General features: G+C 35.7%; 1 protein-coding gene across 4 annotated transcripts in view; it reads left to right on the top strand.

Annotated features, from left to right (window-relative positions):
• DMD (dystrophin) overlaps window positions 1–26214 on the top strand; it is a 1914059-nt gene that overhangs the window by 1261402 nt on the left and 626443 nt on the right. For all 4 annotated transcript variants that reach the window (XM_054720874.1, XM_028129748.2, XM_054720891.1 and 1 more), the window contains one exon: window positions 20967–21178. In XM_054720874.1, the coding sequence (XP_054576849.1) occupies window positions 20967–21178 (212 nt within the window). The remainder of the gene's footprint in view (window positions 1–20966; window positions 21179–26214) is intronic.

The following is a 26214-nucleotide window of genomic DNA, read 5'->3' as shown; positions in this document are numbered from 1 at the left end:
TAAAAATTTTAGAATATAGGTACAACCAAAGAAAAATACACACTTCAGGTTCATGGATTAGTTTTTCATTAGCTGTTGTTTGATGATTTTTAAAAATTATTAATTATGTAAATAATTTCAGGAAGAATCTCATAAGGAAGTCATTGAGAGTGTTCATAGTATATGGTGTGTTATCACAGGTCTAATGTCTGCATAGCCAACAACTAGATTTTCAAAGTTCACCTACAGGTAATCAGGCTCTGAGAGGACTGACCTATGCTGCACAAACTCATAAGAGACTGGTTTATAAATAATTTGAAAGAAGAGATAATAAATTATTATTTTATAACACAACATAAAGCTATCACGGTGCCCTCCCCAATGAGGACTATGCAGAAGACCAAATTATAGTTCGTAAGGTTTGATGGTGACCCAAAGAATTGAAAGAAGAATAATAAGGTATTATTAAAGGATGGTGCATAAAATGAGGCGAGTCAGATAAACTCCCCATCTTTACTATTGTTAGAGAAATAGATAACTTCTCTCAGATGGTACCAAAGACATAATTGGCTCATTTTTTTGATTTTGTGTAACAGGTTCCACCATACACACACACACACACACACACACACACACACATATACACATATGCAGACTTACCTTCCTTCTCCCCCCTATTGTCTACAGAGCAATATAAAACTAAGGTATGCTAAGTAGATATAAATCAATAGTTTGGGTTTTGTATTAGTCACATTACTACTCATTACTCATTTGATTAAGCTGGGGTACTTCATCACCCAAACACACAATAACTCTTTTCACAAAGATTTCCAGCCCCAGTGGCAATTCAGACCTGATAAGAAGATCCTAGGAATCTGCATTTTTAAGAAGTTGTTCAAGGCTTAGCCAGGTTATTATATTTTTATTGCAATTGATTTTTTAAAATATATTTTATTGATTTTTTACAGAGAGGAAGGGAGAGGGATAGAGAGTTAGAAACATCGATGAGACAGAAACATCGATCAGCCGCCTCCTGCACACCCCCCACTGGGGATGTGCCCGCAACCAAGGTACATGCCCTTGACCGGAATCGAACCTGGAACCTCTCAGTCCGCAGGCTGACGCTCTATCCACTGAGCCAAACCGGTTTCGGCTACAATTTATTTTTTTTTAAAGTATGTTTTTATTGATTTTCGAGAGAGAGGAAGGGAGAGGGATAGAGAGACAGAAACATTGATGACAGAGACATTCCCTACTGGGGATCAAGCCCACAACCCAGGCATGTGCCCTGACCAGGAATTGAACCAGTGACCTCTTGGTTCATGGGTCAATGCTCAACCACTGAGCCACACCGGCCTGGCAATGCTAAATTGTTTTAAAAGTAGAATATAAAATTATTTATGCCAGACTCTAACTTTGTTGGGGTGGGGAGTAACAGGGAGAGCCAGCAAGACAAATTATAATTGGAAGGATATACCTCAAAATGTATAATAGCTATCACTGGTGGAACTTAGGTGAACTTAATTTTTTCCTTTATTATCTCTCTTTTTATACAGTCCCTAACAACAAAATGCATTCCTTTTAAATATGGAAAATGTGTTAAAGTATACTATACTAGTATGTTGTTTCTTAACCTTTTATTCATCATCACCCTCAAAGAAGTCTTAGATTTTTCTTTCTAATCAACATCCCTCATGAAATTTTAATACCACAGATATGCTATAGTATATCTGTTTATATTGTACCCAAGAACCAGAAGATTTTAGTCAGTAAGTTTGGGTAGGAACAAAGTAAGTACATTTTTTTAGGAAAGCTCAAATGTTTCAAAAGCAATGTGTAAATACACATACTTAATGTTATTCCAAGTTTTCTCAGAAACCTGAAATATAAGCATGCATTGATTTTTTCGGAATCATACCAATTGTGGAACATTTTTACATATTTATCAATCTTTAAGAGTTCACCAGTTTTTCCTATTGTCAGCAACATCTACCTTTGAACACAATTTAGAACAACTTTTGAGAAATAATAATTCTTCCTTATCTCTCTTCTTAACCTTTACTTTATTATATTTTCTACCATCTACTTCTATGTAGGTGTTTCCTTTTAATCATTATTTATTTCTTTAGTTTTTCTTTCACATAAAATTGAAGGGATATGTGGGTTTAGCTTCCTGAATTCTTAGTTCCATTATGATTACTAAAATATGAACTAAAGCTTTGCAAGCACATGGTACCTTGTAGATAATTTTCTTCAGTCAATTACACAAAGGTGTCTGAGGGTTCCAGGGTCATTACTGAACCTATTTTTTAAAATGTTTTAGACTTTTCTTATTGTTGGTTAGTTTTCACAACATAGAAATTTTCATTTTTAAGGTTAAAAAAATAACTATGAGTGGAAGAACTATTCAGCACAGCAGGTTATAAACCAATTAGGATGATGATGACTTGTATGGAGATTTTCACGAACCTTTCACATTAGTTATTCAGCTTTGTATTTTTTTAAATATTCAAAATGAATAGAATAATAAAGAGGCTATATAATAAAGTTTGGACTCAGGGGAAATAAACAACCCTTCATTCAGCTCCAAATAGCAGTTAGGTTATTAGGCAGCAAGAGACAGATTTGATATAAAAATAATAAAATTATATAAAACTAAAGCAATAAAATTAGAAGGTCATTAATGCCATTGAGACTGGTAGCATGGCAGGTTCACATCAGATTGCATTTGTTTGGGGAAATAACTATACTAACTTTGTTTTGAACTCTTGCTGATGCCTGTCTTGAGATAATTTAATATACTTTATCTGTGTGTACAAAAATGCCTAAGGACAAATCTGTTACCAAAATGTATTCAAATTGATATAATATGTATGCAAATCTTCAGCTAACATATTAGTCAGTGTGCATAATTTTTGCTACTTCATACCATGAATATTTCTAATTTTCAAAAATAACATGGTAACTGCACACTAGCCAAGAGAAAGATATGGGGGCATCCTTGTCAATGGAGCTAACGTTAACTTTCCTATTATGACTAAGGTAAAGATGAGTTTGTTCCAAGCTGGAACTTTTCACTGGTACTAGTTGCATGTAATAAGTAAGTGCTTTCAAGTGGACCCTGGGAAATAGGAAAACTAGAGAGTCTGAAGCAGCCAAGGAGAATATTGGTAAACTCAGAGTAGAGTTTTGGTGAAAATAGTTGAAAAGCAGGAAATATGGCAGAATTTAGGGAAAATACAACTTTAAAAGATTTCATAAGTAATGAACTCCTTTGAAGAATCAGATTAAGCCCAGCTGACGTGGTTCAGTGGTTGAGCATCGAACTATGAGCCAAGAGATCACGGTTCAATTCCATCAGGGCACATGCCCAGGTTTTGGGCTCAGTCCCCATTAGGGGGTATGCAGGAGGCAGCCAATAGATGATTCTCTCTCATCATTGATGTTTCTATCTCTCCCTCTCCCTTCATCTCTGAAATCAATAAAATATATTTTAAAAAAAGAATCAGATTAAGAGTGTAAGTTTGGAGTGACTGGTACATGTTTTAACCTAACTGGCTGATGCGTAGAATCTTCAAGTCTAGTCATTTACAAAATTTTTCATTTTATCATACATTTGTATTATAAGTTAAATTTCAAGTGAAAGCCTTCTACCCTCTTTGACTAACTTGGCTCCATGACATGTACCATACTTCTAAGTCTTTGCTCCCACAATGAGGCAACTCATATCCCTCAAGTTTTCTATCTGATTTTGCTTCTTTAACAGCCAATGTGAACTCTACAAACATTTCTATCATTTCCTGTTATGGTCCATACTCTAACCACTTCACTGAAGCTATCAGTGACCACCCAAGAGGTTCACTTTGCTTAGTCTATGGGACACTTCTCAAGTTTCATCTCCAAAGCCTTTGATTTGAACAGAGGGATAATGTAACCTTTCCCAAATCTCACAGTTCAGTTTCCTGCAGTTAGTTTACTTCTATCCAGAACAGTCCCAAGGTTTTGTCTTTGTCCCTATACTCATGGCTTCAGTTATTTATCACTATATGAATGATAGCTTTCCTATTGGCACCTCTAACCTCTTACCTGTGTTATCCATTCAATGTGGCAAATGGTTAACATTACTTTTCCTTTTGGGGATCATTATAACCTTACATTCAACATGAAATTGTGGCTTCACATAAATGTCCAACAGCAACCTCTTTTACCATTGTGTGATGCAAAAGGGGTCAACTTTCATCTCCTGTTTATCTAAAATTTACTTTAAAATCAAGCCAAAAAGAATAAAATGTCAAGCAAGTAAGATTCCCAATAAAAAGGCTTTAAGGTACGAGTTTTCAGATATTACATGTAGCCTGTATTCTAGAAGGGGCATGGTGACTTAGGCATATCTTACTGAAAAACAGTGGTCACAGTCTTAGTTCCATCTTTTCCCATGAGAGAGAAAAGTCATTCTATGACTGGGCCAGAGTTTCTAAGACCCCTTTAAAGAATTACAAGATTTTCATAATCCCATTCATTTTCCATCATAAGCATTCATGAAGCACCTATCCTGACCAGGTAATAGATTATATGCAGAGGGAAGAATTTAGCCAAAGTCCTATACATTTCATCTTCTAAATATTTTACTAATCTGTTCTTATCTTTCAGTCTACCAGCCACTATCAAGTTTTACTTGAACTTTTATCTTACCATCATATTCCGTGTTTCTGTATCTTTTCTTGCTTCCCTCTCCAATCTATTCTCTAGTTAGCAGCATGATTCATCTTTTGAAACCCAGGTCAGCTTGTGTCACTCCCCTGCATGAAACCTTTTAGTTTATTACCATTGCACTGAAAACAAAGACCAAAATCCTTTACCATAATTCACACTACTACTGGGAGATATGAAAATCCCTTCTTTTTAGCTTTTCTTTCTAATGAGTAATGCTTTCAAATAAGTGGATTGTATCTTAAAGACATAGACTCTAAATGCATATAAATATTTAATTATGTAGTCTACTTATAAAAATGTTTATTACTCCTTATGTAGCTTTGATTTTGTACATATTCTAACTCAATTTCAACACATAATAGATTATCAAGAACAAGTTTTTAATGAGTGAATATTGATAGACAAAGGAACAAATAAATGAATAAATATATAAAAACAAATCATTATCAGAAAATCAAATGGCTCTATAACATCTTACCAGAACAAAAGTATGATCTTGCTTAAAAACAAATTCAGGAAATGTATGCATGTCTTTGCTTTGGTTTTGTTTAAAAGACATTTTAAAGAATATAAAAATAACTTACGTTGGCTGACAGCTTTGCTATTTATAAAGTCACATAGATTACCTCATTCAAAAATTTTCTTGACGCTCTATTTTCTTTTATTCTGGAAATTCTATTTAAGGAGAAGAATTTCCTCTTAAAATTAAGGCAGTTACATATTCTGTTCCTGTATTTCTTAGCTATATGTTTCACCAAGGTATTGTCTCTCTCCTGGCTCTTTCTTCTCTGATGTACATTTATAATGTACCCAGAGGTAAATGGAAGAAGTGGGAGCCATATATACATTTTTTGTAAACTCAAGAATTTCATTTTAGGACCTGCTGTACTATTTTAGTAGTTGCTACACTAATGTTCATTGTTTATTTAAATATTTTCTATGACATTAGTTTTCACTGGAATTGGGGTCATTAGAAGAGGGAAGTAGTTACTTTTATCTTCCCCATATGTCACACCATTTACTATAACATTCATGAGTTGCTGAGGTTTAAATAAGCAATGATTACCTCAAAATGGGGCTAGGGAACAGCAGTGCAAGACTTTCAGACACTTTCCTTTCTGACTTTTCAGCCAATATTTTAATCTAAAATATGTTTTATATCACTGAGCCTGTGTTTGTCTTAATAATAGTATATGTGTCAAATGAACTGTAATTGATTGATCTGTATTTATTTTTAATATCACATTTTGCTCTTCTGGAGAAGCATTTAAAAGAATCAATTGGCCCAGCAGGTGTGGCTCAGTGGTTGAGTGTTGACCTATGAACCAGGAGGTCAAGGTTAGATTCCCAGTCAGGGCACAGGCCCGGACTTCAGGCTCAATCCGCACTGGGGGAGTGCAAGAAGCATCTGATCAATGATTCTCTCTCATCATTGATGCTTCTCTCTCTCTTCTCTCTCTCTCTCTCTCTCTCTCTCTCTCTCTCTCTCTCTCTTTCCCTTCCTCTCTGAAATCAATAAAAATATATTTTTAAATACTTTTAAAACAATCAATTTAAGCCAAAACCGGTTTGGCTCAGTGGATAGAGTGTCAGCCTGCGGACTCAAGGGTCCCAGGTTCGATTCCAGTCAAGGGCATGTACCTTGGTTGCGGGCACATCCCCAGTAGGGAGTGTGCAAGAGGCAGCTGATCGATGTTTCTCTCTCATCGATGTTTCTAACTCTCTATCCCTCTCTCTTCCTCTCTGTAAAAAAATCAATAAAATATATTTTTTTTAAAAAGAGGCCAACATTTTATTTTTTTTAAAAAAAAGAATCAATTTAAGCTGTACTCCATTAATTCATTTGCTCTCTTCCTCTTAAGACAGAAGCCCCATTTTCACAGTCTAAAAAAAAAAATTGAACATGTAGTTTATTTTTATAACATTGGCTAGTGGTATATATATTGTTTTGCTTATATATTGTATGTTTGTGATTTTTTTTTTGTTTTTTCAGTAGCGCACAAATTATTGTTTGTGGCTTAAAATTGTGTTCTCCTTTTCCACACATTTCTTTACACCTTCCTATATGCCAAACTTGTGTTGGTCCTGGGTATAAAAATACATTCTCTTTCCTCAAGTAATTACCATTCAGAGTTCTATTTACAGACAGTAAACAGACAGTTGCCAAATAGTATAATCAGTGTGTTCAGAGGTAAGGCAAGAACAGAGTGCTCTTGAAACCTTAAGGCAGGGTACCTACCCAAGCCCCTGAAATAACGCGTGGGTAGAGTGGAAGAAAATGTTCAGGGGGAAAAATGACTATGGCAGTGACTTTTTTTACTTTATTGATTAAGGTATTACATAGTGACTTTTGAGCAGAATGTTACAGAGTGAAAAAGGCTAGGGAATATTCTGGGCTGAGGAAAATTAAAGATACATGTGAGACATGTGGTAACATAGTGCATAGAGAGGACTCTTGTGTGATTTTAAAGCTGGAGTGTAGAGTTCACAATAGGCAATGGAAATAAAGAAAGGGGAAATGTAGACTATGGATATATTACAAAATATCTTGTAAGGTCATGAGTTTTTATTTCATTATGAAAACAATGAAAGGGTGACATTAAAGAAATTTAATAAGTGATGACAAACTCAGATTTTAATCTTTAAAAGCCTTCTCTGACCAGAGTCCTGAAGATGGGTGGGAGTGCAAAAGCTAGTATTAGAGCAGTGGTTCTCAGTCTTGGCTGCATATCAGAATCACTAGGGGCAGCTTTCAAAAAAATGCCAGTGCCTGGATTCTACCCCAAACCAACTAAATCAAAATCTTTTGAGGATAGGGCCCAGATATTGGGTATTTTTTAAGACTCTCTAGTTGATTCAAATGTGCAGGTGAGATTATGATTATTAAATAAGACAGAGCATCAGAAAGCTTTTAATTAAAACTGTCTAGGGAAGAGACAACTGGATGATAAAGAGGTTGGAAGAGAAATTAATGAGGTTGAATAAATGACTTGGAATCTTGGTTAAAGGATAAGGAAGAGAGAGGAACTAAGTATGATTTGGAAGTTTCTCCTAGAATGACTAGGTAGAGGAACAGATGTGTGTCAGTGATTAAGAGAGAAGGGTGAAGATGATGTGATCAATTTCAGATATGTTGAGTATTTAAAAGATATTTAGTGAAGGTTTGGCAATCTGGATATGAAGCTAAGTAGTTTTTAGCTTAAAATGCAGATATAGCTATGATCATTGTAAAGGTAATAAAGAAAACAATATAAATAAACTTACCAGAGAAAATATATAAAGTGAAAAGGTAAGGTTAAAAGGAGACCCCAAAGTAATAGTAACATTTAGAAGATGAGCAGAGGAGGCTGAGGAGAAGCCAAAGAGACAGAATAAAATCTAAAATAGATGTTCCCATGTTAACCAAAAGGAGAAGGCTTTAAGGAAGCTTCATCAGTGATGGAAAATACAGAAGGGGGGCTCTGGAAAAGTAGACTTTAGAATCTCCAATGCTTTAGTAACTTAAAAGTAATCATTATCAAAAGTAATTTCAGTGTTAAAAGTCAAAATGCAGTAACTGAGAAGGATATGTGTGGTATAGTGAGTGTAGACCAGTGCTTCTCAAACTTTAATGTGGATACAAATCACTAAGGCCTCTTGTTTAAAAATGCAGATTCTATTCAGTAGGTCGGGATGGGGCCTGAGATACTGCATTTCTAACAAGTTCCCAGATGATGCTGATGCTGCTGCTGCTGAGACAAACCATTGTTTAAGTAGTGCTGGTATAAAACATTTCCATGAAGGAGAAAGACATTGGATTGGCCAGACAGGGTGTAGAGCCAGAAGAAAGAATTTTTGTTTCTTTTCTTTTTAGATGAGGTTCTATACTGAGATTGAAGATACAGGATAGGCGAAAAAGAGAATCAGTTCTCTTAGGAAGTGGAAGCAATTGGCATACTGAGTGTAGAGAGGGAATTAGGCATGGGTAAGAGAGATGCCTAAACCTGAAAAGAAGAAGCTAAGAGAGACTGGAAATACAGAAAAGTCCATCAATAGATAATACTTGCCGTTTTGCTTTTTAGCCCATAGTTTCTGTTAAAATAATTGTTTTATATGTATTTATTCTTATCCTTTAAAGTGGATGACTAGACTGTGGAGTGTATTTGTGAAGATATGAGTAAGCCCATTTTGATTTCCAAGTACAACTTGAATTTTCAGCACTTGTCAAATAAAATTTTGAGTGATAGGCACAGGGCTGAAATTTAATTTGTGTTCAGAGAGAAAAATAATGCCTTTTTCTACATGTTTTACACATATTTATATTCCAACAAATGCATCAGTTTAGATGTGCAAATTTACAGTGAAGATTGAGTTTTATTGTCTGAATCACATGCTGATAACACAATAGTAAATCTGCAGTGCTAGAATTTTAATGGTACCCTTTAGCTCCAATTTACTTTCTTTCCTATTAAAAAAATTGTTTTATTATAGTTGATATACAATATTATAGTAGTTTCAGATGTACAACACAGTCATTAGACATATAACTTGCAAAATAATCATCTCTATAAGTCTAGTACCCACCTGACACCACTTTTAGTTCCAGTTTAATTAACTCTTTCTGAACCCTTTGGAGTTGTGAGTACTTTATTTTCTGCATTTGGTATTTAATTAGTTGATGACTGAGGCATGCCAGACACATGATTGTCTAGCAATATGGTGTTATCTATATTATATCTAGAGTTTCTTTTCTGTATCTTGTGAGTGACCTAGGATTATAAACTGAAATGTTTTTGTACAACTATAGATAAAGTGTTTCCCTCAACTTCAAGCTTTCATCTTAACCAATAACTAGCCCCTGCAAAAGGAAGCCATTTTTTTAAATTAATTCATTTTAGTTTATTTTTTAATGATTAAATAATATACTTCAAAATCGCCCAGCTGGCATTGTTCAGTGGTTGAGCATTGACCTATGAACCAGGAGGTCACTGTTTGATTCCAATCAGGGCACATGCCAGGGTTGTGGACTCAATCCCCAATAGGGGGAGTGCAGGAGGCAGCCTATCAGTGATTCTCATCATTGATATTACTCTCCAACCAGTGGCAAAAATGCAGTCCTCCTTTAGTTTAATTCATCTTTCACTATGGAAACCAACACACATTTCCTATGTTTTATAACCAAAACAGGAGAGTGAGCTTTCTTCAGAGGACTAGCCCATTTTCTCTATTAGAATAGTCATCATACATTAAAGGAGGTAATATGGTTTTTGACAGTATGTTGATTAGAAAATTAAAGAGAACTGTCTGAATTCCATTTTCAACTCCTATCCATACACATTGGGTGTGATTTTGAGCAAAACATTGTATCATTTCCACTCCTATAAATGCTGTTTACTATGTTTTAAACTTCCTTATTCCACAGATGGTATTGTTTTCTTAATTGGAAAGTGATCTTAATGACTTAGAAAGCTGCTTAAGTAATACCCTGCTTTGTGCTTGCTGTGAGAGAACATTTTATCTAACATTTTATTATGAGAAATTCAAATACACAGAAAAGCTGAAAGAATTATACAATGAATGCCCATGAACCCACCATCTAAATTCTGCTATCACTTTATCCATTTATCTGCCTATCAATTCCTTATTATTTTCTGATGCATTTCAAAGTAAGTTTGGAGACATTAGTACTCTTTACACCTAAACACTTCAGCATGCATATCATTAACTAGAGCTCAATATTCATTTATAGTTATTTTTGTTTGTTTGCTTTCAGGAAAATTTATACAGTGTCAAGTGAACAAATCTTATGTAAACAGCAGTGGATAAAACTTTTCCCTTCTTCCCTGGTAGGTTTTTTGGCTAGTTTAAAAATCCAATTGATATAAAATAGATTAACAAGAGAAAAACAAATTTAATTTCGTATATATAGGAGCTCAAGTGGCCAGAGCAGGCAGTTTTTATACCTTTTAGACAAAGAAACAATACATTTGTGAAGAATTGACAAGACAGAGAAGTTAGGGCTTGGGGTAGTAAATTAGTGAGGAAGTAACAAGGTTTGTTACACAGACTTGTGGTCCCAGAATTCCCTATCTCTAGTGATAAGTATGTCTTTGTTCCACTCTCCTGGTACAGGGAGGGAATCTTTCACATGGGAGATTCATTTTCTGCTTTCAGGGGGACAAAGGAGATCAAAGTGTCCTTGCACTGGCTTTTTTCAGTAACTTTAATTCTAAATAATCAATATTCCAAAATGACATATTGTGGGATAGCATATTCTGTTCTTTTTCAGTACCATTTAATGAGTATTAATGAATGGGTACACCTGTGTGATACACACCTCTATCAATATACAGAAAAATATTATCACCACAGAAAGGAAGAACTTTGGGGTATCAACTAGACTTCTTGTGGCGATCATTTTATAATATAGTATACAAATACCAAATCATTATATTTTACACCTGGAAATAAAATAATGTCATATGTCAACTATGCTTTAATACAAAAAAATGTAAAAAGGAATTATTTTAGGTTGGCTTGAGTTTATTTTTTAGCATATAAGATTGCAAAACTGAATCATAGTAATGGTGCATCCAGGGGAACTATATATGGCTGTTGACCTGCTATTTATTCATCCAGGCACTAGGGTGACAGTTCTTCCCAATAACCTTAAACCTCTGTCCCTGACAAAAACATCAAGGAACATGTATTTCATAGGCTTTTAGAGCTGGAAAGAACCCCAGGAATTATCCAATCTACCCACCCCCTTTGCTTTATAGCTCAAGATTTGAGAAGTCCAGTGGTGTTATAAAAGTACATGGCTGCCCACTTTTACGCCTATAATTGAGAGATAGCTAGCAGCCAGATACCCTGCTTAGGGCCCTGTGTCCATTATTTCTTTAATCTTCCTGTTATTATTATCCCCATTTTACAGAGAGTGAACTGACTGTGAAAATAGCATTAAATTACTGATCTTTGTCATCTTCAAACTAACTTTAACTGCTAATATTAATATTATAAAATATTTTAACTTAATCATTTATTCTGGGTCTGCTTTCCATGAATTTAAACCAAATTCTTGGCTTTTTCTGAATTCTAGCTTTTCAGGATTTACAGAAGAAGCAGATATCAAAAGTAGTCATAGTGGCTAGGATTTAATCATGTGCCTGTAATTCCCCTCTCTTTTCAGCTTTTTGGTCCAAAATGTTTTAGACATTTTATTCTGTGTTTGCACAGCAACCACATTCCTCCTCTCCTGTTCCTAAATAGAGCAAATGTCCATTCCCACTGGCTACCTTTGACTTCATGGATAGCACATTTACTTCTTCCTCTTCTTAATGGGTTTAACTTAAGACTCCTCTTTACAGATGTTAATTATAGATAACATTCTATAGAATCATGTTTAAATGCCTTGTGGAAACAGGAGGAATAAATCTTAATATTCCCTATAATTTTAGTTATATTACTATCACTATCCTTGGCTCCTTGTAAGTCTTTAAATGGCAATTTTTGAAATAGGATCACATTGCTTAAGGTATAGTTGTATCCTAACTTTGTACAAGAGTAGGATAATGGTGGTTTCTTTGTCTTCAGTTCCCCTCTTGATCATACCTAACGTTCTGTGACTATTTTAGCCTCAAGGACCAGTGCGTTATGATTCTCACATTCTTTTCTGGTCCTAACAAATAGTTCAGAACTCACTGTCTTAACTTCAATTGGGATCATTTTCCTTACAGTTGACCATAGTTAAATATCTGCTACTCTTCACCCATTCATATGACTTCAAAGCGTTTATTTACCTGCACTTTAACTCTTCCAGCCAGATGTATTCTACCGGAACTCTTGTGTACTTGGGGGAATCACTGAGATCCACAGTGTATTCCTAGCAGATCAGGAATACTTGCTGATGACTTTAATTCATTTTTGAAGCTTCTCTATATGGAGAAGCAATAACACCTTGCTTTAGTGTGGTCCGTGATGCTTTTATTAATTTTTTAACTTTATCTTCACGGCAATTCTTTGGTTTGTACAACTATCATTATTTCAGTTTTTCATGCCTAACATTTTGTTGACTATTTTAGCCTCAAGTAACAGTGCATTGTGATTCTTGCATTTTTTCTGCCCCTAAAAAATAGTTCAGAGCTCCTTGTCTTAATTTCATTTGGGATCATTTTCCTTACAGTTGACCATAGTTAAATATATGCTACTCTTCACCCATTCATATGACCTCAGCTGAGGAAATTAAAGTTGTGGCAATCAACATTTGCAGATTAAATTGTCAAGTTTTTTTCTCTAAAATTTACTCACAGTAACTTCTAATTCTCAGACTGTAAGTTCAGTGCAGAAATTGCAACAGAGCTGCTCTTTGTTCTGTTGCAATGTATATTCAAAAGGCAATCATTTCATTTTTGTACATAACATTTTTCCCGAGGAGAGATGTTGTGGGAATTTGTATCAGTCAAGAATGTGTATTGAGAAGCCAACATAGCTAGCTTAAAAACTTGAAGTGATAGATTGGTAAGGACTCAATCAACTGAACTGTTTCTTTCTCTACAATATTGTAGTTCTTGACGTGATTGCTGTGTTTCCAATTTGGCACTTTTGGAGATCTGTAAATCAGGACACATGCTGAGTTCCAGTCTGTCATCCTGAGTCTTAGCAATGGTTATTTATTTCCTTTCATTATCCAGTGTTTACTTATGGCACAAATCAGTTGAGAAGCTTTCTATGATGGACCTCTGAGAGAAGAAATGCACACATTTGGATAGCTTTTCAACTGCCAACATGCACAGATTGTCTGAGTTTATATGCATATATTTTATTATTATTTCACTTTTGTATGTCAGATGAATCTGGTATAAATGCAAATCTAACAATATGGGCTCTAGTGACAAAAATACATTGTCATAATATATCTTTGGTCTATCAATAATATCCTGGATGAAGTGTTGTGACTGTGGTAAAATTCTGTAGTTTAAATTGTTGTCCAATTATGGACAATTACCATGTCTGTTTCATGTCCAACTGCCACAGTGGTCCAGTTCCAAGATAACAGTTTCTTTTAGATGATCTTCAGATACTATCTTTACTTTCATTCCTTGGCAAAATGGAATATATCTAGAACTTCTAAAAAATTGTATATGTTTCTATAAGGTCTACCCTTAGGACAGTTTTATCACTCAGTTCCACTGCTCTGTTTCTTTTATTAAATAACTGAATAGCTGCTTCATTACTCTCTATGTGCTCATTTGTTTCTGTGAATCTAGTCTGGTTCACTGTCCAATGAGTATTTCTGCAATGATCTTTATCACACAATTCTAAGGTCTAAATTGTATCGTGTCCTTAGCAAAGCCATGCATCTCTCATTATCATTTGTATCTGCCCAAGTCATGCATATTTCACAGGTTGCAACCCTATTAAAAAGATGAATTTTTCAAAGTTGTATGAGAATACATTTTGCAAGTCAAATAATATTTTATTTAAATTTTTATTGAAGTACAATATACATCAGGAAAAGTGCACCCATCATAAATGTCTAGCTCGGTGAATTTGCACAAACTGAATACATCTGTGTAATTGTCACTCAAATCAAGAAATGACCAGAACCTGAGAAGCCCTCATCATGTCTCCTTTAGTGACTACCAGTCCCACAAGAGTAACCACTATTGCAATTTTCACAATATTCTTACTTTTTCCAGTTTTTGTACATTATGTACATGGAATAAAATAGTATGTCCTTGTTTTGGGCTGACTTTTTCCCCTCAACATTATGTTTGTAAGATTATTACATATGATTGCACATAGTTGTAGATATTTCTTAATTGTTGTTATATGGTATTCTATTGATAAATATATCACAAAGTATTTATCCATTTTACAGCAGATGAGAATTTGGGTAATTTCCAGTTGGGGACTCTTCCAATTTAGTACATATCTTTGGTGAATATAAGTATGGATATCTCTGGAAGTATAATATAGGTATGCAATACCTGGGAGTGGAGTACAAGTCAAATAATATTTTAAATACACTTGACAAATTGAGTGTATAGGGAAATCTTATGGTGAGTCCTTTTGTAATAGAAATAATCTTTCCATAATTTCTTCTTTGCAAAATGGATTCCCACATATGGTTAATTATTTCACAAGGGGAGATACATCTGCTGACTGTATTTCTAGTATTCATCTAATTGTACTTAAGTTATTAACAATAAGTTATTTTATTGTTGTTATTATCCTCTAGAATGCAGTATGTTTCAAAGTTTGAAAATGCCCACAAAAATATCTTCATCCTGCCCTAGCCAGTTTTGCTCAGTGGTTAGAGTATCAGCCTACAGACTGAAGGGTTGCAGGTTCAATTCTGGTAAAGGTCCTGTACCTCAGTTGCAGGCTCAGTCCCTAGCCCTGATCGGAGAGTGCAAGAGGCAACCAATCAATGTGTCTCTCTCACATAGATGTTTCTCTCTGTATCTCCCCCTCCCTTCCATCCACTCTAAAAAATCAATGGAAAAAATATCTTCAGATGAGGATTAACAAAAAAAAAATCCCTTATCCAGTATACACATGTATTTTTCAATACTAGTCAGTCCAAAATTTAATTTAATAAACAGGTTAAAGTAACAAGACATTCCCACAGATTATCTCTGATCTACATTGATTTTAAGAATGTTAGAGAAAGAGTGATCATTTAATTAATTTTAACTCATAGGATTCCCTCTCCATAGTTTTTAATTTATGGATTTTTTAATCAAAGGAGAATATTCTACTAGTAAACATAACAGTGAAGTTGTTTTATAAACAAAAATGGTTCATGTAAAGGCATTATTAGAAATAAAGGGTGCCCAGAGAAAATTTGTTTACTTATAATGGAGATCATGAAAAGTAAAAAGAAAACAAAAAAAGGGAAATGTAAAAGACTTAAGCCTATGTTCAAATTATGTAAACTTAAAATGCAATAAAGAAGCTGATTGCTTCTCAGGAAGAAAGACTCAGGTACTGGGCAAGAGTTAACTTTGGAAGTGGCATTTTTACATCATTATAAAGAGGAAGCATGAATAATTGAAATAGTCTACATATACAATTCATTTGACAGTTATTGAAAGTATACTAAGTGTCAAGCACTGGGTTGTACACTAAGGATTTTTTTAATGAATAAAACTCTAACTTCAACTAGGTTCCCCCAGAAGCATACCTTCAAATAATGATTTGAGTGAAAGTAGTTTATTTGTAAGGTTATCCTGGGAAGTACCAGTAGGGAAGTGAGACAGTGAAATAAGGAAAGGAGCCAATAATTAAGCCAATTATTGAGTAGATTATTGCTGTGAGCAACTACTGCTCAACCCTGGCAAATAGAGAAAATCACACCTCATAGTTGTCACCGATAAGGGGTAATTATTCCAACTCTCATCCATCATTGACTGATTCATTTGTCAATTCCCTACAATAAGATTTCTGCTGCTTCACTAAAATAATTTCCTGTATGGTCTTCAAGGAATTCCATGTGGTCAAAGCCAATGAATAGTTTTGGCACAGGCTTTGGGGAGTCTGACTGATTGGGCCCAAGTGTTGGATCTACCACTCACTATCCGTATGACCTTAAACCAGTTCTTTATCATTGTCTCTGTTTCTTCATCTGTTTAATGAGAACAGCAACAACAACATAAACAATGATACCTAGATCATAATATCATCATGATGATTAAATGAGTTATTACTTGTCAAGAACTTAAAACAGTGCTTTGAGCAGAACAGGTTTTCAAATAACTGTTCTTTAATATTATTTCTAGCAATTCTTGTGACATCTATGGCATTTAAAAGTGTTCTTTAAAATTCATTCTTGTCCATGTTTCTCTAAAATTTCACTTTCCAAGTATTCTCTTGCCTCTCTAGTCATTTTTCATCTTATTGGCTACTTTTGCTATGTCCTGTCTTTGTGTTGTATTTTTCTAGTGCTCAATTTTTAACCCTCTGTTCTGCTTAATCTATACACCATATCATTGAAAATGCATTCACATTGATGGCTTCCTTTTTTTCTCTTCTGTAGTGATTTGTAGTCCCAGATTTCTCTCTCAAAATATACAGGGTGGAGCAAAAGTAGGTTTATAGTTGTGAGTATGTGAAACACAGTTTATTCTTGTGTTATTATACATTAATTATTGTATTATTTTCCATATGAACAACTGTAAACCTACTTTTGTCCACCCTGTACATCTATGCAATAGCACCTTCAGTCCATCTGACTGCATAATAGTCCAATGTGGATGATCCTCAAAACTCATTATTTCCCTGGAACAGCTCATCCTAGATTCTTTGAGTAGATAATGAATAATGCCTCTATCTAACAGGCACCAACCAGAAGGCAGGTAATCTTAGACTCTTTGTTTACCCAGTGCTTAGCATAATGCTTGTTATGTAGTGGATGCTAAATAAAATGGTGACCAACAGACAAGATTGGATGGATTGATGAGTAACAGTACATAGAGGATTAGATGGATTGTTGAGTAAGTCTATAGGTTATAAATTTATCTAATTAAGTATTATCTGATTATCATGTACAGTTGAAGGTCAAAGATGAGAAAGCACACCCTTAGCGAGGTACACATCCCAATGAACTATTTTATCTTGCTACCTTACACACCCATGGCCACTTTGGGATGAAAACTTGCATTGCTAAGATTGAACAGACATTGAAATTGTGTTTGTCTGAAATAATGGTCTAAACTATAAAAGTTCCCTCCTTTTTCTACAATGAAGAAATATCTACACACATAATAGGAAAAACTACTTATTCATATCAAGTGATGGTCATTTAAAAATACACATTATATCTATGCTACTGAAATGAAATATAGGATTACAAAGTATTCACTGGTATGAATATGAATGGCTTACCAGGTTTATGTAAGAAATACTAGGCATTCTAAAAATTTTGTCACTAATTAAAGCTGATTTAGGCAAAGCCAAATTAGAACAAAGTCTTTTTAAGGAAAGTCAATTTTATTGTCTTCAATTACAGATAGTATATGTCAATAGGCTAAGAAAAAAAGTGCCAACTATCATATAATAAAAGCTTAATATGCAAATTGTCCCCTCGGGCAGGTGGTCGACTGGGATTTTGACAGGGAAACCAGGAGTTTGACCACTCGTTATGACATGTGCTGACCACCAGGGGGTGGTGCAGAACATGGCAAGTATCTGCGATGTGGTGCTGGCAGTGGGTGGCAGTGGAGGTGCTGCCGGCTCCAATGGGCCCCAAGGAGAGCGAGACCACAGCAGGATGGTGGAGCAGGTGACTGGGCAGCGCCAGGCCAAGGCAGGTGCGAGCGGGGGCTCGATTGCCCAGTTGATCACCCTGCAGATGGCGACCAGCGGTGGGTCTGACGTTTCCATTGCAGAGAAAGGGCAAATAGCGATATTAAAATATTTCTTCTAATTATTTTCTTTTCAATGTGCACGAATCCATGTACCGGGCCACTAGTACATAATAAAGTAGCCTGTTATAAATTGAAAAAATGGATTGTAATTAGAATATCAGTTCTAAGTTGTTCTATGATGGAAAAATATTTCAGAACACTTAAAGACATTTTTATTTATATATTTAAGCAATTTCTTATAATAGCATTTACGCTATTAATTTTGTAAACTAAAGATAAAATAGAAGAATAATCAATAACTATACATCTCAACTATAACAGATGCAGTACTTCCCAGTGGGACAACAACAACAATGAAACAAACAAAAAAGAATAGTGCTCAAAGATTATAAAGAAAGACTGACATTTAAACATAAGTTGGCATGTTAACTGAAGTTGGAATATAATATGTTGGCTGGTTTTGCAACATAACAAACACCTTGACAGAAATGAACCCAATAAAAATAATGAGTGCCTCTTAGTTTTCTAGATACCAGATTCTTGATTTCATGTCACAATAACTAGTCTTACAGTATTTATCTAGTCCTGATAGTTATTTACAAAATATCTCAAGTACTTATCTAACTCATGACTTCTCAAAACTTTGAGGCAACAGTAGAGTTAATTAAGAAAAACTGAGCTGACATGATGAAATAAGAAGCACAATTTTATAATACTGTGCTGTTTTTTTCCTTTTTATTGAATTTATTGGGATGACACTGATTAACAAAATTATCCAGGTTTCAGGTATAGAATTCTATAATACGTCATCTGTATATTGTATTGTGTGTTCACCATTCCAAGACAAGTCTCCTTCCATCACCGTTTATCCCCCATATACCCTCCTCCACCTCCCCCCACAGTTATCCATGTCCATGAGTTGCTTTCCCTTTTTTCCCTCCTTTGCTTGATCCCTCCACCCCCACCCAACCTCTAATACCCCCCAACTGGTGTCAGCCTTCTCTCTATCTATGAGTCTGTCTCTGTTTTGCTTGTTAGTTCATTTTGTTCATTAGATTTCACATATGAGTGAAGTCTGTGCTGTATATATTTTACTTGTCCTCGCATAACCAGGCTTTGCCCTTCCCTACCCTGCTGTCTACTCTGGGAGGCTGATCTGTGTCATCATAGATCTCCCATGCCCTCTGGCTTCCAGTTGGTTTAGCCACTGGGGGGCCCTATTTGGAAATTGAAGAGAGCAGGTTGAGTAAGGTCAGGATATTTATTCTCCTAGTTGCCTCCCTATGAAGTTGCCTCAGGCTGACTATGTCCCTTGACAAAAGGTTATTGCTCTTCTGAAGGTGGTTTCTCCTCATAATTCTTGGCTTCTGGCCACTTTTCCCTCCCCTGATTTCTTGTGCCTAGATATAGTAACAGCACCACTACTGCAAGGCCTAGTTCTTGTATATCTTTGGTGATTTTCCTATACCCTGATTATGTTGTACCTTATTCTTTTGCAAATAAACCTCTCAGACTGTTTGGGCCAGATCACAGAGAAAAACATGTACATCAAACTAAATATTCCAGAGGATGGTGGAAAGACAATTAAGCATTTAAATGAGAGAATGAGGTGATCAGGTCTATATTAGTCATCACTCTGTCTAAGGTGTAGATGTTATATTGAAAAACAGAAGCTTGAAGTGGAGGACTACATGGAATCTATTGCACACATGTAGGCAAAATATAACAGAACTTTGCTGTGGTAATATGTGGAAAGAGGGGCGTTCTATATTAGAGAAATTAGTAACCAATAAAATATGGTGTTCAGTGAGGCTTAGGAAAGAATCTAGAATGTCTGTCAGATTTTTTACTTAAGGGATAAAGTGATGGTGGTTCATTACTTGTTTTCCATGTCATTATTTCCGTTTTATGAAACCAGAATAAAGAAAAAATATTATGATCCTTAAAAGAAAGAAAAATAGTGTGGTCATATTTATTTTAGCATTCTAAATTGGAGTATTTCAGAGCATAATCTATAGGCAATCCATCCATTATCTTTGATTCTCAATGATACCAAAAAATAGGTTCAGTATAAGCCTGTCATACTTATAAAATATAATCAGCATGAATTTTTAGATATTGTTATAAGAAATTTCCAGAACGCCCATCTGCTCTTGGGTTTCCCCAGAAGAAAGCCCTAGAAAAAGATTTTAAGAGCAAGTGATTTATTTGGGAGCTGAGAAAAATATTAGTAAGGAAGTGAGCAAGTGAGACGGGTATGGCAAGACAGCCAATAAAGGATGGTGCATTATCAAGCAGGTTACCACTGTGGAGCTTTATCTCACTGGGAGAACTCTGAGACTATTGAAAAACACATGCCTCACAGTTATGTATCCTAGCATGAAGAGGGCTAAAATATTCATATCCCAATGCCTACTACCATCAGTCATTGCCTACAGGCTTTTCCTGGGAGGTGAATTGGCACGAGGGGAAGTGTCAGTTCCCTGGTGTATCTAGCCTACCACTTAGATGGCAAAGCAAAGTCTTCGTGGTAATACAAAGCCTTCAAGGAATGAACTGCCAATGATGGCATCAGAAGTCAGACTGTTAGAATCTGAAGTGGTAAAGGCAAGGTGTTTGGGGTATTCTGCCAAAGAACCTTTCTAAAATTTTATTCATATTTGGTTCTAGGGATTGAGACTAAACAGATTTACATTTTTACATATAGTATTGATGTTCTAGGTTACCTTCAGGGAGATAATTTAATAGAAACTCATGTTTGCCATTGAAAACCAGTAAGGAATTCAGTTGTTGATCATCCTAGCTATAACAAAGTGAATAATTTTTTTAATGAGTAATACAGAATGTGAGATATTTGGATGTTAAATTGAAAATATCTTAAGACTAGCATTTAATCCTATATATTTATTTTTCCTTTTATTCCAGTTGAAAGAATTCAGAATCAGTGGGATGAAGTACAGGAACACCTTCAGAACCGGAGGCAACAGTTGAATGAAATGTTAAAGGATTCAACACAATGGCTGGAAGCTAAGGAAGAAGCTGAGCAGGTCTTGGGGCAGGTCAGAGGCAAGCTTGAGTCCTGGAAGGAGGGTCCCTACACAACGGATGCAATCCAAAAGAAAATCAAAGAAACCAAGGTTAGAATCAGAGATATGTTCTTAAAATTAAATACTGTGTACACTGGAGACAATTATGCCAAGGATTAAAATGTAATGATTTTTAAAGTAAACTTATTAAAAGAAAATTACATTTATGCTAAAATGAACAACAGACAAAGTAGAGATTAGAGATTAGACTAATACCTTATCTTAAAATGAGCTGGTTTTCACATTTTAACATCTTTTCCAACTACTTCAAAGTTGATAAACATACTTATGTAGGAACATAAGTCAATCTCTTAATGCCTTCTTAGAAAAGGTAACAGCTCTACTTTTTCCTACTTTGTTTAAGGGCCCCAAATGGAAAAGGGAAGGGTGTGTGTAAGGATAAGGCAGAGATAAAGTGTATTCTCACTTTCTCCTCCCATTCTCTGACCTCCAGCCCAGCTTCTCTTCTTTCTCTGCCTTCTTTTCTTCCTCCCCTTTCCCCTAAACTACATCACATTTTTGTCCACTTAATAAACTACAACTCTTCAGAATAAAAGAAAGAAAAAAGGAAAATAAAAATTTGTTTGATTATGTTTTATCAAGCACCATGCATGGTACTTTACATGCATTTAATTATTTCAAACCTTGTATGTATGGGTCAGTTTTGAAAGACCTTAAATATCAAACAAAGGGCAGCCTTGGGGAAACTTTAAACAGGGAAGTAAATTGGTGGGAACTTGGTCAGACTGAGTATTTGATCAAAACCCTGTTTAGATTTTTTTTTTTCTGGCAGAAAGAGGCCTTCTGCTAAACAAGTATCTGAATCTCAAATTAGCTATGCCATCTGAGAAAAAAAGTAATCATTTTCTTGAGTTAAGTTGCTTCCATTTCTAAATTAGGCTGAATTTAGACTATGCTAAGCTCTATAGCATATGTACCTTCACTAAGTTCATTTGAACAAGAACTCCTGAAATCCCAATAGCTTCATACAGTTAAGGTTAATTTCTTGGTTGTGTCATAGTCCAATAGAGGTTGACGAGCCCTTCTTGGGAGCTCTTCCCCAAATGGTGACTTGGAGATCAGGCTTTTCCAATTTTATTAAACTATCTTTTTTAACTCATAGCTGCCCAAGGTCACTGCAGGAGAAAAAGAGAAAATGTGGTCAATCCATGGCATTTTATGGCCAGGGCTGGAGGTTATATACATCACTTCCACACACATCCTGTTGACCAAAACTTGTTCCTAATTTAATTTCAGGAATAGTAAATGGGAATAATGAGGTAGTAAGCTTTTAATAAGTCTCTGCCATGTCTATTTTTAAAGGACCTAAACTATGAGGACAAGGTTTTTATTTATATGACAAGAATATTAGAAAGTCAGATAGGATTTTACAGGCTTATCATGATCTCATTTGGAGGCAACATGTAGACAAATAAAAGTTCACTCTTTCACAAGATACTTGTTACCAATAAGATATTCTTACTTGGATGAACATGAATAAATTAGGAATTTCTAATGGTGTTCTTCCCAATTCCTGGTCTGACTATGTGAAATATAGAGTCTATACGTTTATTCTTTTTTAAATCTTTATTGTTGAGAGTATTACAGATGCCCTCCTTTCCCGCCCCCATTGCCTCCCTCTACCTGGTTCCTGCCCCACCCCAGGCCTTCATCACCCTATTGTCTGTGTCCATAGGTAATGCATATAAATTCTTTGGTTAATCTCCTAGCCCACCACTTTCCTTTGAGATTCATCAGTCTGTTCCATGTTTCCATGCACCTGGTTCTATTTTATTCATCAATTTATTTTGTTCATTAGATTCCTTGTTTGTTCATTTTTATTTTTAGATTAAATTTTTGATAGCTATGTATTTACACGGAGTGGCCAGAATATTATGATCTCTGAATGCATACTAATCTGGCCACTCAGTGTGATATATATGGAGAGAGAGGCCTGGTGCATGAATTTGTGCATGGTGGGGTCCGGCCAGCCTGGCCAGGGGGAGGGGACATGGGCGGTTGACCAGCCTGCCTGCTGGTTGAACTCCTGATGGAGGGGACAATTTGCATATTATAATTTTATTATATAGGATATACACTGAGTGGCCAGATTATTGTGTGTTCAGATATCATAATAATCTGGCCACTCAGTGTATTGCTATTTTATTGTTCGTATTTTTTATCCCTCCTCTTCCTCCTCCTCTTCTTCTTCTTCTTCTGCTTCTTCTTCTTCTTCTTCTTCTTCTTCTTCTTCTTCTTTTTCTTCTTCTTCCAGATTTCAGGCATTTCTAAATGATGGTCATTCCGTATTTTAGTTATATTTTTGATGTGGTTGTGGAAGGCAGCGAGTACTGAGTTTGCCTACACCACCATCTTCAAGAGTCTCCTATATATGGTTATAGCTCTGGTCTTATCTATAAGGTACTCAGTATGTTATATCATTCCTTTCTTCTCTAAAAAAAATTAGGATTCTATGAATCTAGCAAATCATGGGACAAGGCAGTTAACTGGTATGGAGGAATTAACAGGGAAAAAGAGTTTGTACTGGACCTTTGACTTAGATGAAGGAAAGGAATGATGAGAGGCATATAGTGACAGATTTGATTAGAAGAAGACTCTGGAAGTTGGCAAGTGAGAAATAATCATCTTAAAACATATGAGAATCCTAAAGTGATAGCAAGAATGATTAGGACTTAACAGCTCATAGAAAAGCAAGGAACTTTAAATATGAGACAAAAAGAAATGTAAAAGGAAATATGAAAGAATAAAAAAACAATTTTTGTCAAAACAAGTAAGATGTTTTAAACACCTAAAACAAAGACAAGATTGTATTATAATTGCAATCTTCGTCAAACTTTTAAAGTAAAAAAAAAATTGCTTTTGAATAGTCAGTCTAAAACTACATCATAAAAATAGCAACTGATGTTTTTGGTTGTGTTATGTGTGTGAGGAATTTAATCATATATATTGCTGCAACTTTAGTATAAGTTTATAATACAGATAAGAATGACCAACATTGTAATTTTCCTGTCATTTAGTGATTATGGCATATGGTAAAACTAAGAGCAATTCTAATGCTAAAACTAATACTAACTAGCATTTAGTAATTACTTGCTATTTGTCAAAAACTGTGATTCACTTTACATATATTGGCTTATTTTATTCCCTCAAAAACCTTCCAAGAAAAACACTATTATTGCTTCCAGTTTATAGGTAAGAAAAGTGAAGCCTAGAGAAGTTGAGTAACTGCGCTTACAAGTGGCTGAGTTAAGATGTGAACATACAGTATACTGCTTGTTCTTATAAATGACCTCACATATCTTCTCTTCTACCCATTGTCTATTTATGTGGTTAAAATGAATCAAGAAATGCCCTGAGGCCGAAACCGGTTTGGCTCAGTGGATAGAGCGTTGGCCTGCGGACTCAAGGGTCCCAGGTTCGATTCCGGTCAAGGGCATGTACCTTGGTTGCGGGCACATCCCCAGTGGGGGGTGTGCAAGAGGCAGCTGATCGATGTTTCTCTCTCATCGATGTTTCTAACTCTCTATCCCTCTCCCTTCCTCTCTGTAAAAAATCAATAAAATATATTTAAAAAAAAAAAGAAAAGAAATGCCCTGAGAATCAGAAAGGGAAACAACTGTAATTATGAATTGACATATCCTATCTAATAAAAGGGTAATATGCAAATTGACCATCACTCCAACAGAAGATGGCCACCCCCATGTGGTCAAAGATGGCTGCCCCATGTGGACACAAGATGGCCGCCATAAGATGGCCAGAAGGGGAGGGCAGTTATGAGAGACCAGGCCTGCAGGGTAGGGCAGTTGGGGGCAACCAGGCCTGCAGGGGAGGGAAGTTGGGGCACACCAAACCTTCAGGGGAGGGCAGTTGGCCTGAAGGGGAGGGCAGATGGGGGTGACCAGGCTTGCAGGGGAGGGCAGTTGGGGGGGACCAGGCCTGCAGGGGAGAACAGTTGGGGGCAACAAGGCTGGCAAGGGAAGGCAGTTGGGGGCGACCAGACCATCAGGGGAGGCCAGTTAGGGTTGACCAGGCAGGCAGGGGAGGGCAATTGGGGGCAATCGGGCTGGCAGGGGAGCAGTTAGCCATCGATCAGGCTGGCAGGGGAGTGGTTAGGGGGTGATCAGGCTGGCAGGCAGAAATGGTTAGGGGCAATCAGGCAGGCAGGCAGGCGAGCAGTTGGGAGCCAACAGTCCTAGATTGTGAGAGGGGTCCCAGATTGGAAAGGGTGCAGGCTGCGCTGAGGGACACATACACCACCCCCATCCATGCACGAATTTCATGCACTGGGCCTCTAGTAAGATTATATTACTGATAAGCCAACAAGTAGAAAATAAAAGTAATGAAATAATATACTGGGGAGAAGTTTATATATTCTGTTTTACTATGAAAAACTAAAAAAGATTATTGCAAATTGGATTCCATTTTTAATGAAACTACTATTTTTAATTTTTATGCAAGTCAGGGAGCCTATAAAATGGAGGTCTAGGCTTTATGTCTACTGTGTTCTCACTACTGAATGATATTAGCTGGCTTATCACTTACAATTTTCTTTTAGGAAGAAAATGTGAAAATAGACATAGGGAGACATTGAATGATTTGACCAAAGACCTTTTTGTTCCATAATTTTTTTCTGAGTCTTTGTGCCTGAGATTAGCAAGAGAGACAGTGAGCCTTGTAAGGCAGTCATTAGACTGTGTCTACAGAACTGATCACTGATGACTGTCCTCAATGTCACCAAGAAACCAATGAAATGGTTTCAAAGACAACCACCATCACTGTTGCACTCTTTGAAATTTTAAACCAGTCACCATACCTGAATGAAAGGGGAAAATCACCTACAATTCTGATGTTAGTGTTCATGATTGCTAATATTTATCTCTAATATTTTCCTATATGCATATTTTATTTCTCTTCATAATGTAGATAAAATTTTGATTTATGATTTTTAAGTCAGTATTATTGATGAAATATTTACATATGTTGCTATATAACTTTTAATAGTTATTTTTAATTCTTTATAATATTTCATTGTTTCATCTTTAAACATTTTCTTACTCATTGGATAT

The sequence above is a fragment of the Eptesicus fuscus genome, chromosome 1 (genome assembly GCF_027574615.1).
Source record: "Eptesicus fuscus isolate TK198812 chromosome 1, DD_ASM_mEF_20220401, whole genome shotgun sequence".
Lineage (NCBI taxonomy): Eukaryota > Metazoa > Chordata > Mammalia > Chiroptera > Vespertilionidae > Eptesicus > Eptesicus fuscus.
The sequence above is the reverse complement of the archived record's forward strand: the minus strand, read 5'-3'. Positions and strand labels throughout refer to the sequence as shown.